This window comes from Balaenoptera ricei, chromosome 2, assembly GCF_028023285.1.
Source record: "Balaenoptera ricei isolate mBalRic1 chromosome 2, mBalRic1.hap2, whole genome shotgun sequence".
In the NCBI taxonomy this organism is placed as follows: domain Eukaryota; kingdom Metazoa; phylum Chordata; class Mammalia; order Artiodactyla; family Balaenopteridae; genus Balaenoptera; species Balaenoptera ricei.
Window position 1 is genome coordinate 95,263,536 of NC_082640.1, and position 13,859 is coordinate 95,277,394.

A 13,859-nucleotide genomic window follows, 5' to 3' on the forward strand; every position below is an offset into this window, starting at 1 on the left:
GAAAAAGAAGAGAATAAAGATTTTCTTACCTCTTTCCAGGTATGCCAAATTTTATAAAGCTACAATAATGAAAATAAGAGGTGCATTAATTAACACATTAAGGAACAAAATTGAAATGTCTAAAACAGATTCTACTGAAGAAATAATTTATATGTGACATGGAAGCATCTCAATACAGTAGGGGAAAGGATTCAATGTTCAAATGGTGATGAATAAACTTTGTAAAAATTGAAATTAGCTTCTCTATGCACATCCTTCAGAAAATTCTAATTGCAATAAATAATTAAATGTGGGGAAAATATCAACAAAGAACTAGAAAAAGAGTATAGATATCTGTATATATATAATCTTGCCATAGGGAAGGCCTAAGCAAAGCTCCCTGAAAAGAAACTATAAACAGAAACTATAAACTATTGATAAATTTGATTGATTAAAGAGAGAAAACTTCTTTGTGTCAAAAATAGTGGAAACAAAATTAAAAGATGAATGATAAACTGGGTAACATATTAGCATAATGTATATAGATACATATGCCATATATATATCTACAATTTTTACAAATCAATAAGAAATACACGAATACCTGAATAGGAAAGATGAAATAAGCAGGTAATGCAATTAGATAATTCTGAGAAGAAATATAACTGGCCAATAAAATTTGAAAAAAAAAATTCAACTCACTGATAAGAAAAGAAATGCAGTAAACAGTAATGAGATACCATTTGACTTGGCATAGACTAAAAGATAATTTTCAGTAATCTAATGGTAGAAACTTACATTGTAACCTTTTTGGAAGTTGATTTTGCCTTGTGTACAAAGACTGAATACGATTATACCCTTGGCTTCAGAAATTCCACTTCTAGAGCTGGAAAATCATAAATCACCACTAGATCATGAGACAATGCTCTTTTCAATGGGCAAAGTAATATGACAACATAACCTGTTTTTACTCAATAGCTATTATGGTTTGCTTAGTGCTTCATGGAGATACTCCTTTCTACCTCTTTTGGCAAAGTGAAGCCACATCAAACAACTAAAATGCTATAGGAGAAATCTCTACTGGGCCTGTTTAATGTAAGTAGAGAAGCATGGAACATTCCCTAAGGCTTTATGCAAAGCCAGCTCATTGTTTCAAGGTGCTACAAGGAAATGACTTAGAACATTTTATGAACAGACTCCGCTGAGATGCCTCTGAAGTTCACTAAGACCTGGAGACAGAGCATCCACATTTTCTTCTAAACTCTGAAGACTTTGGCAGACTTCTTGCTTTGGCAAAGCTTTGTATCTTCTGAAATTGATGGAGTATTTCTCGTTTTTTTCCATTTTAATGATGAAAGTGTGGAAGTAATTCGTCTGGGACACAGTTATTTTATAAACTGGGATCGGAAGATGTATTACTCTGGGAAGGCAACACCTGCTCAAGCTCGGACGACCACGCTCAATGAGGAACTAGGCCAGATTGAATATGTTTTCTCTGACAAAACGGGTACCCTCACTGAAAACATCATGACTTTTAAAAAATGTTCCATTAATGGGAGAATCTACGGTAAGGGAAACAGTTCCTTTTTCCTGATATTGTTAACAGTCCTTAAAAATAATAAGCAGCACTGTTTTATTTTTTAATTAAAAAATCTCTTTTTCTGATGAATATGGGCACCACCAGCATCTAATAACATAGTGCTTGGCACATAATAAACACTTGCTAAATATTTGTTGGATGAATGTTGAATAATTCAGATGATACTTTGGATCTGTTACCATTCATGGGTAGAGACGGGGGTTAGATGTGATACTGTCTGAGGTTCCTTTCAGTGCACCAACTGTGTGATCTGTTCGGTGGTGCTTGATAGACCCGTATCCCAGGGAGGACAAGTTCTTCATAGCCTGATTTATTTCAGTAAAAGCAGTATTTTATACTTGCTTCCTAACAGCTCTGGAATTGATGTTAGTGTCTGTATTCATAAGAATTTACAATTCATTCCTGAGAATTCACACTGTATAGGGCTACTCTGAGTGGTCAAACTGTTTCATCAATATCCAGTTCCTATTTGTATGCTTCTTTTAGGATACCTGCTCTGTTTTGGATTTTTAGGCATTCTAGTTATATGTGACCCTTGTCACCCCGACTTTGGCTAGTTAGCAGACAGTTCCTTCTGTTGAGAGCACGAAAGCTTCCTGGAAGGGTCCTGTCGGGTTCCTCTGGACTCCCAATCTCACTTCACTGGACTCTGAGTGTACAGTTTCTCAATACAGAAATCTCAGGAAATAAAGGAAATCTGAGAAAAAGAGGGAAGACTTTCCTTTGTCTCCTGATGGGAAACTTCACACATTGCCAAATATTTTAAAGTAAGATTTGACCCTGAGCAAAACTAAGAAATACAAGAAGTTGATTTTCATACTCTCCTACCTTTTGACCTCCGTCTGCTATCCCAACCCCATAACCCACGGTCGCCATGGTTTCCTCACCTCTCTTCTGCCCTGCCCCTGTCCTGCCCCACCCTTCTCTGGTAGTGGACCAGATGATTTTCAAGCTGGACTTCCACAAGCCCTCAGTTACATTGTGCATTTCTGATACCACTATTATTAAGGTGATAAAATAGAACCTTTTCTTAAAATTTATTCTTCTGATATTATTTTCAGAGGTTTTCAAAATATACAATCCAAAGAGCAGTTTAAATGAGAAAATTTCTGTTAGAGTATTGGAGATATTTTGAATTTTGTAGACCTTTTGGATTCTTTTGCCATGGCACTTATTGATAATATAATAATTATAATAATATCCCTTCTAGGAAATGACCCTAAAGAAATTATCAGACACTGGACCAAGATTTATTTGTAGATATGTTTGTCACAGGGTGATTTTTAGAGAAGTCCCTTGCTTTTCACAAAGTATATATCCCAAGATCTTTGCAAATCTCCAAATTTACAAATCCCATGATAGCTTGTAATTTCCCTCATAAAAGGCAGGAAAGTAACTGAAAGATTTAAGTAATCCCTTTAGACCCTTAAATTTATATAGCCATTCTAATTTATAATACATTTACTATTACTAAAGCACTCATAGAATGTTCCAGAATCACTTTCTTCAGTCCTGTCCTCCATAAAACAGGAATGGAAATCTGGTTTTTTTTGTTTGTTTGTTTTGTTTCATTTTTTTTTTTTTTTTATAGGTTTTCGTTCCTGTTTTTAAAACGCCTGTATTTTCCAATATATTTGTAATAAGCACATATCGGCTTTATACTAAGAATAGTTATTTTTAAATGTTTGGCACATAGGTGGCTATGTTTTCTGACTGCAGAAGGCTCTGACGTGGTTTCATGTTTACTCGCTAATTTGACCTTGCCATTATAGATATTAAAGATGGATCTGGCCCAAACCAAGATAGACAAAGATGTACTCACCAAGCTCTAGCATTGATGAGAATTGGTCTGTCTTGGATATCATTTTGGATTCCCCAACAGTGGGTATAAAGTGAAAAATAAAATTTGTCTCTTGCAAGCATCATAGATAATGGTAACAACAGAATGATAAAATTTACAGAAAAACATGATTGCGATCTTATTTATTTATTTATTTTTATTTATTTTATTTATTTTGGGCTGTGTTGGGTCTTCGTTTCTGTGCGAGGGCTTTCTCTAATTGCGGCGAGCGGGGGCCACTCTTCATTGCTGTGCGCGGGCCTCTCCCTGTTGCGGCCTCTCTTGTTGCGGAGCACAGGCTCCAGACGCGCAGGCTCAGCAGTTGTGGCTCACGGGCCCAGCCGCCCGCGGCATGTGGGATCTTCCCAGACCAGGGCTCGAACCCGTGTCCCCTGCATCGGCAGGCGGACTCTCAACCACTGCGCCACCAGGGAAGCCCTTATTTTGTTTTAATGTGTACTGCATTTTAGTTCTATCTTGGGCAAACATGAGTATCTTTCTGTGTTAATCACTGTATCTACCATTACAGTTTGAAAACACTCCTTAAAATGTCTAGGTTTGAGCTCATGATGTCATCTAGTAGTAGTGCTTTAATAAACAAGTGTATTTCTTAAAACTAAGTGACTAAATCTAGTTTCAATTTCATTTATTTTTAATTCTCAATTTTTGTTTTGTCAGGCGAAGTACATGATGTTCTGGGTCAGAAGACAGACATGACTAAGGTGTGGAGGTGATAAAATTCATTCTTACTTTTAATTTCAAATTGTATGTGCTTTTAAGAAATGATGAGTTCCTAACACCTGATTTCCACTATGACCAGATGAGGTACCTAATATGTAACATTAAAAAAATAGATTCATATGGTTCAAAATTCCTTCTCATCCAGGTTTCTCAACCACAGAGTTCCCTGGTTTTTTTTCTCTTTCAGAAATATTTATTATATACAAGCAAATATATTTCTCCATTTTTTACATAGTTGGTAGTGAACTATACATACTGTTCTTAACTTTCTTCCTCAACAATGATCAAGATCTTTCTATATCAGTGAAAAAAAAGTGCTCCCTTATTCTCTTTATGGTGAATAATGGTCTGTTATACCAATGTTCCTTAATTTATGTAAGGAGACAAGAATGGGCATTCAGAATATTTTCAATATTTTGCTTGTAAAGAAAATGCAGCAAAAATAACAGTGTATACATTATATCACATGGATCCTATATTCTCTAACAAGTTCCATTTCTAGGGAACTGCTCAATCAAAATATATGTGCATTTATAATTTGATAAATATTGCCAAATTGTCCTCTTTAGAATTTACATCAATTTACCCTGTCACAAGCAATGTACAAGAGTACCTGCTTTCTCCTACCTATACCAACACAATGTTTTATCAAAGTTTTTGATTTTTGACAAGACTATGTAAAAAGTCACTTTGCTGTGAAACAGAAATTAACCGCAACATTGTAAATCAACTCTACTTCAATAAAATAAAAAAAAAATTTTGTTCTTTCCTGTTTTAAAAAATATTTATTTATGGCTGCATTGGGTCTTAGTTGCACAACGCAGCATCTTTTGTTGTGTCGCACGGGCTTCTGTCTAGTTGTGGCACATGGGCTCTCTAGTTGTGGCGCACGGGCTTCAGAGCACACGGGCTCAGTAGTTGCAGTGCGTGGGCTCTCTAGTTGCAGAGTGCGGGCTTAGTTGCCCCACAACATGTGGGATCTTAATTCTCCAACCAGGGATCGAAGCCACGTCCCCTGCATTGGAAGGCGGATTCTCAACCACTGGACCACCAGGGAAGTCCCTCTTTCCTTTTTTTATACAAGTATTTGTGGTTATTAATTTCCCTCTGAACACTGCTTTAGTTTTAATTACATGGATTTTGGCCTGTAGTGTATTAAAGTATCTTTATTTTTGTTATATCAATTTGAATATCCACATTGAACCATGAGTTTTTAAGGAAGAACTTTAAAATTTCAAAGCAGTTGGGACCCCCCCCCCCCACCTTCATTGTACTTTTAATAAAAGAATAGATTTGTATATACACTAATATGTATAAAATGGATAACTAATAAGAAACTGCTGTATAAAAAAAATATTAAATAAAATTCAAAAAACAAAAAATTCATCACTACTGTAATTACAAGTTATGTTTTCTTGTGATGGGAGTTTTGAAATTCTACTCCCTTAGCAACTGTTAAATATAAAATAAAGTATAATTAACTATAAAAACAAACAAACAAAACAAACAAAGCAAAACAAAACAAAAAGAATAGATTTGTATTATTTCTACTTTTTTGGAATTTATTTGGGTTTTCTTTGTGGCGTAATATGATCAATTATTGTCTGTGTTCCAGGGTCCTTAAAAAGAAAGCTTATGTATTTTCTGTTTTCAACGTATAAAATTAGCTGTATGTCATTTTAGTGCTACCTTATTAATTATATTATTTAGGCCTTCTGTTTCATTATTTATCTTTTATCTATATTATCGTTTGGATTAAAGAGGTTAACTAAAGTGTTTGGATAATTTCTCTCTCTCTCTAGCTCCTATATACCCTGAAGTCTTCATTTTATGAGTATTGATGCTATCTTGAGGTGCATCGATGTTCACAGTGGTTATATTTTTATTATGAATGTGCTCTTCTTTGACTCATTTAATTCTCCTTGGCCTGGATTCAACCTTATTTAATATTGAGGTCATGTCTCTTGGTTTCTTTTTTTTTTTTTCTTTTTTCTTTTTTTATTTATTTTTGGCTGTGTTGGGTCTTCGTTTCTGTGCGAGGGCTTTCTCTAGTTGTGGCAAGCGGGGACCACTCTTCATCGCGGTGCGCGGGTCTCTCATTATCGCGGCCTCTCTTGTTGGGAGCACAGGCTCCAGACGCGCAGGCTCAGTAGTTGTGGCTCACGGGCCTAGTTGCTCCGCGGCATGTGGGATCTTCCCGGACCAGGGCTTGAACCCATGTCCCCTGCATTGGCAGGCAGATTCACAACCACTGTGCCACCAGGGAAGCCCCTCCTGGTTTCTTTTGATTTGCATTTGCCCACCTCTTATTTTCAATATTCCTAAATAACTTTGTTTTAGATGTGTCTCATGTATAGCAGAGGGTTGGATTTTGCTTTGCATCCAATTTTTTAATAAGTGAGTTTGGGCCATCTACATTGGCTCTGTTAAATATTTTAGGTTATACTTTGTGTCTTTATAATTTTTAATAATTCTCCGTATGGACTCTGCTCTGTGTGTGTGCTTCTCTTGTAATATTTAGGAAAGTATTTTATTGTTTCTCTACTGTATACTTTCAAGAGTTTATACAATACTCAATTCTTTTTTCATAAGCAGTGTCTATCAATTTCCTAATATGAAAAATGGTAAAATTATTATATTTATCCTTCTTTCCCTCATATTTTCCTACTACTTGTATTAATGATGCTTCTTAATCTTAAATATACATAGATTTCTCTTAGTTGATTTGAGCTTTTAAATGATATCTTCTGACCTTCAGATACTAAAATGAGGAAATCAGGATCTCCTGCTAATTTTTAGCAGTCTTTTCTACATAGTCAATGTATATAATATATACATTTTGTTTTGCCATCCTAATCTATTTCTTTTATATTTAGTTCTTCAGTTAGAGAGATTTGGTGCTTACCACTAACTACTCCCTTTCCCACTGTTTTTCCAGTTATCTCTTATTTGGCTGAAGTATCCTCAAAGAAACAAAGAAACTTTCTTTCTCACAACTATTTCAAGATGGGTTCATGAAAAGTATCTGTTCAGAACTACCTGGTGACTTTATATTTGAATGACAGTTTGACAGGCTGTAATCTCTTTAAGTCATAGTTTCTTCCCTGGGCGGGGTTTAGGGAAGTCTAAAGCCAGTGTGTATTTTACTCCTTAGTAGTGAGCTGATCATTTTTTCCCCCCAATGTGTGGTTGTTTTCAAACTTTATTACATGAACAAAACAATCTGTGATTAGGTAAGTCTCCATGATTCTGGGATAAACACAACTAATGGAGTATCTTGTATACTGGTATGTCTTCTCATATACTTGGATATATAAGTATTATATTTAAAATATTATTCTGCGGTCTCCAAGACAAAGTGTATATTAAAAGTATTTTCCCATTAACTGCGCTTGCAAAGACATGATCACAGGTCTAGTGCTTTGAATAATAAACTTTTAAAAGTTAGAAGTACGTTTTGTGCTTTTCAGAAGTCAGTGAATTAACAGAGATCTTATTTAGTATTGAATTATCTTCTACTATTTTGTTCTGTTCTTTAGTGAACCCTGTTTCTTTCGTCTTGTTTTTTTTTTTTTTTAGTCAACAAATTTTTAAGTGGACAGTAAACTATTATTAACAATGAGCACAGTGTACTGCAGATCCCAGAATTTTTTCACCTTGCATGTCTGAAACTCTGTAATTCTCATTGAACTGCGATTCCCCACTTCCCCATTCTTCTAATTCCTGGAAACTACCATTCTACACGCAGTTTCTGTGAATTTTCCTACTTTAGATACCTCATATAAATGGAATCATGCAATATTTGTTCTTTTGTCAGTGGTTTATTTCACTTAGCATAATGCCCTCAAGGTTCATTCATGTCATAGCATAAAGACAGGATTTCTTTTTTTAATGGCTGAATAATATTCCATTTTATATATATAACCACATATTCTTTATTTATCTGTTGATGGACATTTATGTTGTTTCTACCTCTTGGCTATTGTGAATAATGCTGCAATGAACACGTGAGTACAAATATCTCAAGATCCTGATTTTCATTCTGTCATTATATTATGCAGTAACTCTAGTGAGATCAGAGAAAGTACTCTGTAATCAAACACATTAATATTTTTATAACAGAAAATATTAATTCACACTAAGTAGACTTTTAAAAGTCTATAATTAGGCACATACCATTCCAGGTCAGATATTGCTGCCAAAATGAGTTCAAGTCAGGTCAGGTTTTGCCATCAAGTAAGTTTTGAAAAAAACTTTCAGTTTTCAGGGTTTCTTTGTATTTTGGAGTTGAAGTAAACATTTGAGAATCTGTACATCCATTGGATATTTTTCTTCCCCATATGCTTTTGGAAGGTTTACTGCTCTGGTGATGAAGGTTTACATAGCTCTGAAATGAGAAGATAATATTTAACGGTAATGAGGAAACAGAAAGCCATTTTAGTGCCAGGCTTTTGAGGCTGAAAAATCATACAAGCACTAAAAATACTTAGAGGAAGTGTTTTTGAATTTTAAAAGATTGTTGTTGGAATGAAGTCTACAGTTTCGTTGTTGTTGTTGTTCTTCTACAGAAAAAAGAGGCTGTGGGTTTCTCAGTCAACCCCCAAGCAGAGAGAACATTTCAATTTTTTGACCACCATCTGATGGAATCCATTAAAATGGGTGATCCCAAAGTGCATGAATTCCTTAGGTTACTTGCACTCTGCCACACTGTAATGTCAGAGGAAAATAGTGCAGGTAAGTACAAAGTGTGTCTGAGTAGTGAGCCTTGTTTTTTAAATCAGTATTGATATTTTTATTAAGAATGTTTGGAATTGGAAGGATTTTCTAATTCAGAATATAGCATTGCATGAGGGGTTTACCTATCACTAACTTTTCTTTGTATTTATTTATATCCTGAATGTCTTCCAAAAGATATGGAGAGACTTAAAAGAAAAGAAAAAGAAAAGAAATAGGAACAACAAAAAGATGAAGGCCTAGATATGCCAGTTAAAGGGGATGAAATATTTTTTATGATTGAGCACCGTATTTGACTGTGAGCTTCCTGGTAGGCAGGACAATCAGAGAAACACTCTTGAGCCACTTAGCTTTCGCTATTAACATGCACATCTAATAGATGCAGATAGCCATCAGGCGTATGCTTAGAATGAATTTTCCCAGTAATGGGACAGATTTACACTGATAGAATACTTGTGTTTAGTCCCCGTTATGAACAAGTTCCACACTACCAGGATGGTTGTTCAGAGCTCAGGGTTCACAGAAGAGAACAAAATCAGCTGGGCCGCTTTAATATTGAAGCAATGAGGCAGGTGGACAATGGATGGTGAATTGGCTTCTCGCTCCATTTGGGCCCAGTCTATTCCATTTACAAGTTTTATTTCTTTCTACTATCACCTGTTGGGTGAAAATTACCACTCAAGTAATTTCAACTCAAAAGTGAAATATATACAGTCTGCAGACTGTATATATGTATGTGTGTGATATATATATGTATGTGTGTATATGCATATGTACATTTGAATATATGTTTTCTTTCTCTCTATATATATTTTTCTTCTTTTTTTCTTTGTTGGGACTGCATTCAAGCCATAGTTTTGTCCTTGATGATGATGGACTAACTCATTCCTCTGATTTTAATTGCTGTGAGGATTCACATAATTATATTTATAACTTAAACTGATATTTATAATAATAATGCCAATAATGATTTATTATATTTTTATCTGAGGATAGCACAATGCCTTCAAGTAAATTTCTTTTATCTCTGCCTTTGAGTTTATTTCATTTTTAAAGCTCTATTTTATTTTAATAGCTATCTGTTTTTATTTCAATATCATGATATTTTCTTAGATCTCTGAGGATATTAATTATTCTTAATTTGAAATCTTCTTTTGTTTCCTCTATTATGTTTCATTTTATGGAATGTTGTTTTTTGAGTTCTGTGTCTAACTTTCATGTCGTTCTCAAATGTTTGATGGTTTGTGGTTGCCTGTTCCTACTTGTGTTTGAGAATCCTTGTTTGCCTCTTGGTGAATGTAGGTTCTGATTACAGTGGCCTGTCTCCCAAGATTGTGGGGGAGAGGCACAATACATAGATCGTCTTCTGGGTATGGGGTTCCCCTCTCCTGGAATTCATATGATACCTCGGTTTAGCTATCTTACTTTTTCAGATCTAGTGCTAGGAATCTGTGCCAGAACCCTAATTTGAGACAAAGTTATACTTAAGATCTGGGCTGGAAGAAAATATCAGAGTCATGGAGTTCCTTTCTCTCATTAATTTATTTCTCTTATCCTTGTGGAATTCTAAAGCTACTTCTGGCTGTTTTCAGCTTTGGTCTCCAGCCCCAGCATTCAAATCTTAAAAGTTTCTTTAGGTGGATTGTGTACTTTGTGTAGAAGAACATTTTCAAGGTTTCATCCTGGGGCAAATGCCACTGCAGCCTGCTGTTCGGAGTAAGCTGGCAGGAGGAGGAGCCCAAATGGTCTGGGAGAGCTGAATGGAATTCTTCAAATAATTTTATTCATGGTGCTTCCAAGACCACTTCTGCTTTTCTCATTTGTTGATTCTGATTTGGAGACTCTTTGGGGGTTGCTCTTACCTCTGTATTAATTTTCTTTTTCAAATGCTTTGAGCTGTGTTTTTCTCCTTTCTTATTTCTTCATTTATCAAATCTACTTTTTATCTTTCAGACATTTCTCAAATTTCTAGTTTACTGACAATATTCATTCTTCTTCTTTTTTTTTTAACACCTTTATTGGCGTATAATTGCTTTACAACGGTGTGTTAGTTTCTACTTTATAACAAAGTGAATCAGCTATACATATACGTATATATATCCCCATATCCGCTCCCTCTTGCGTCTCCCTCCCACCCTCCCTATCCCACCCCTCTAGGTGGTCACAAAGCACCGAGCTGATCTCCCTATGCTATGTGGCTGCTTCCCACTAGCTATCTATTTTACATTTGGTCGTATATATAAGTCCATGCCACTCTCTCACTTTGTCCCAGCTTACCCTTTCCCCTCCCCGTGTCCTCAAGTCCATTCTCTACGTCTGCGTCTTTATTCCTGTCCTGCCGCTAGGTTCTTCAGAGCCATTTTTTTTTTTTTTTTTAAGATTCCATATGTATGTGTTAGCATACGGTATTTGTTTTTCTCTTTCTGACTTACTTCACTCTGTATGACAGACTCTAGGTCCATCCACCTCACTACAAATAACTCAGTTTTGTTTCTTATTATGGCTGAGTAATATTCCATTGTATATATGTGCCACATCTTCTTTATCCATTCATCTGTTGATGGACACTTAGGTTGCTTCCATGTCCTGGCTATTGTAAATAGAGCTGCAATGAACATTGTCGTACATGACTCTTAAAGGGGGCACTGATTTTCAGTTTACCTTTATACTAAGAGAGTATCCTTTCTGGGGGCTCAATTTTAAGAGGTGGTCTCCCATTAGACTTCTTTCCCTGGCCTGTGTCTTTTCTAACCAAAGCCTTGAGAGACTGGAAACAAATGAGCAAGTTCTCTTGGTTTAGAAAATGCCCTGCCTTTATCCCATTTTTTTTTCAGTCTTTGACCTGAACAATGACTGCTTTCTAGCCAGTCCTGGGTGCATTCAAAAATATTTAAATGTTTTGTCTTTGTGGAATATGTAGCTCTTTGCAACAGGGGAGGTTGATCCTGGCACCTACTCCACAGTGCTGCCAGAAGTGGGAGTTATCATATCATTTCGTGGGTAGATCAAGAAATTGCTTTAATTTTTTTTCTTTTTGGAATTTCAAAAATTAATTTATGCCTATTGTAGCAAGTGAAACCATACAATACAAAGATTTATAAAGGCAGAGCTAATAATTTCTTCCCTGAATTTTAATTCCACCTCTACAGGGGAAACCAATGTTAACATTTGGTGTGCATACTTTCACACTTTCTATTTGCTTGTCTATATATGAATATATGTAGATGTGTAGGTGGTTTTTTTTTTTTTTTTTAATTTTATTTATTTATTTATTTATTTATTTATAGCTGTGTTGGGTCTTCGTTTCTGTGTGAGGGCTTTCTCTAGTTGCGACAAGTGGGGGCCACTCTTCATCGCGGTGCACGGGCCTCTCACTATCGTGGCCTCTCCCGTTGCGGAGCACAGGCTCCAGACGCACAGGCTCAGCAATTGTGGCTCACGGGTTTAGTCGCTCCGCGGCATGTGGGATCTTCCCAGACCAGGGCTCGAACCCGTGTCCCCTGCATTGGCAGGCAGATTCTCAACCACTGCGCCACCAGGGAAGCCCGGTGGTTTGTCTTTAACAAAAAGGAATCATAATATATAGATTAATATGCAACTAGTTTTCTGAACAATTTATCTTGTATATTACTATAAATCAGTAAATATGGATCTAGCTCTGCCTACTTTCTCTAATCTATTTTTACATACAAAGGTAGTACAATTTTATATAGAAAGGCTTACTTTATTGATGCTGGTTTTAAAGTGTATTTTTATGTTTCCCCCCCCCCCCCCCCACTTCATTCTTTTCCTCTCTTCTCCCCTCTCACCCTCACTCCAACACATACACAATACCGGATACCAATCATTAACATCCTGGTTTGATTCCTTACATTTCAAGGGATTTCTTGTATGCATTCTCATAAAATGGTCATTAGTAGCAGACTGAAGAGGAATTTGGAATGTCTGCTCTGTCACTCTGGCTGTGTGATCTTGCAAAAATCACATACTATTTTCAGTCATAGTTTTCACCAGTATAAAATGGAAATACAGTCATACCTCATTTTATTGCCTTCACATATACTGTGTTCTCTACAAATTGAAGGTTTGTGGCAACCTTGCATCGAGCAAGTCTGTTGGCACCATTTTTCCAACAGCATTTGCTCACTTTGTGTCACTATGTCACATTTTGGTAATTCTTACAATTTTTTTTTTTTTTTTTAAAGATTTATTTATTGATTGATTGCTATGTTGGGTCTTCGTTTCTGTGCTAGGGCTTTCTCTAGTTGCGGCAAGCGGGGGCCACTCTTCATTGCGGTGCGCGGGCCTCTCACTATCGTGGCCTCTCTTGTTGCGGAGCACAGGCTCCAGACGCGCAGGCTCAGTAATTGTGGCTCACGGGCCCAGTTGCTCCGCGGCATGTGGGATCTTCCCAGACCAGGGCGCGAACCCGCGTCCCCTGCATTAGCAGGCAGACTCTCAACCACTGCGCCACCAGGGAAGCCCCTCTTACAATATTTTAAACCTTTTCATTATTATTTTATTTGTCATGGTGATCATGGTGATCAGTGATCTTTGATGTTACTATTGCAAAAAGGTTATGACTCACTGAAGGCTCAGATGATGATTAACATTTTCTCACAATAAAGTATCTTTTAATTAAGTATGTACATTCTTATATATAATGGTATTGCACATATAATAGACTACTGTATAATGTTAATGTAACTTTTATATGCACTGAGGAACCAAAAAATTCATGTGACTCGCTTTATTGTGATATTTGCTTTATTGCAGTGGTCTGGAACCAAATCTGCAATATCTCCGAGGTATGCCTGTAATAATTTTAATAATCCCTACCTCATTGCCATGAGGATTATGTGCGTTAATATATATTAAGTGTTTTAGTATGTGAAACTTTCATAGCACATTTCTAGTCACTGAAAATACAAAGGTGTGGTCTCTGCCTTAAGAAACTTTCAGCAT

General features: G+C 36.1%; 1 protein-coding gene across 1 annotated transcript in view; it reads left to right on the forward strand.

Annotated features, from left to right (window-relative positions):
• Nucleotides 1–13,859, forward strand: part of ATP8B4 (ATPase phospholipid transporting 8B4 (putative)) — a 165,249-nt gene that overhangs the window by 80,835 nt on the left and 70,555 nt on the right. Inside the window, exons 11-13 of the mRNA XM_059915197.1 lie at nt 1,338–1,546; nt 4,098–4,141; nt 8,729–8,894. Of these exons, the coding sequence (XP_059771180.1) occupies nt 1,338–1,546; nt 4,098–4,141; nt 8,729–8,894 (419 nt within the window). The remainder of the gene's footprint in view (nt 1–1,337; nt 1,547–4,097; nt 4,142–8,728; nt 8,895–13,859) is intronic.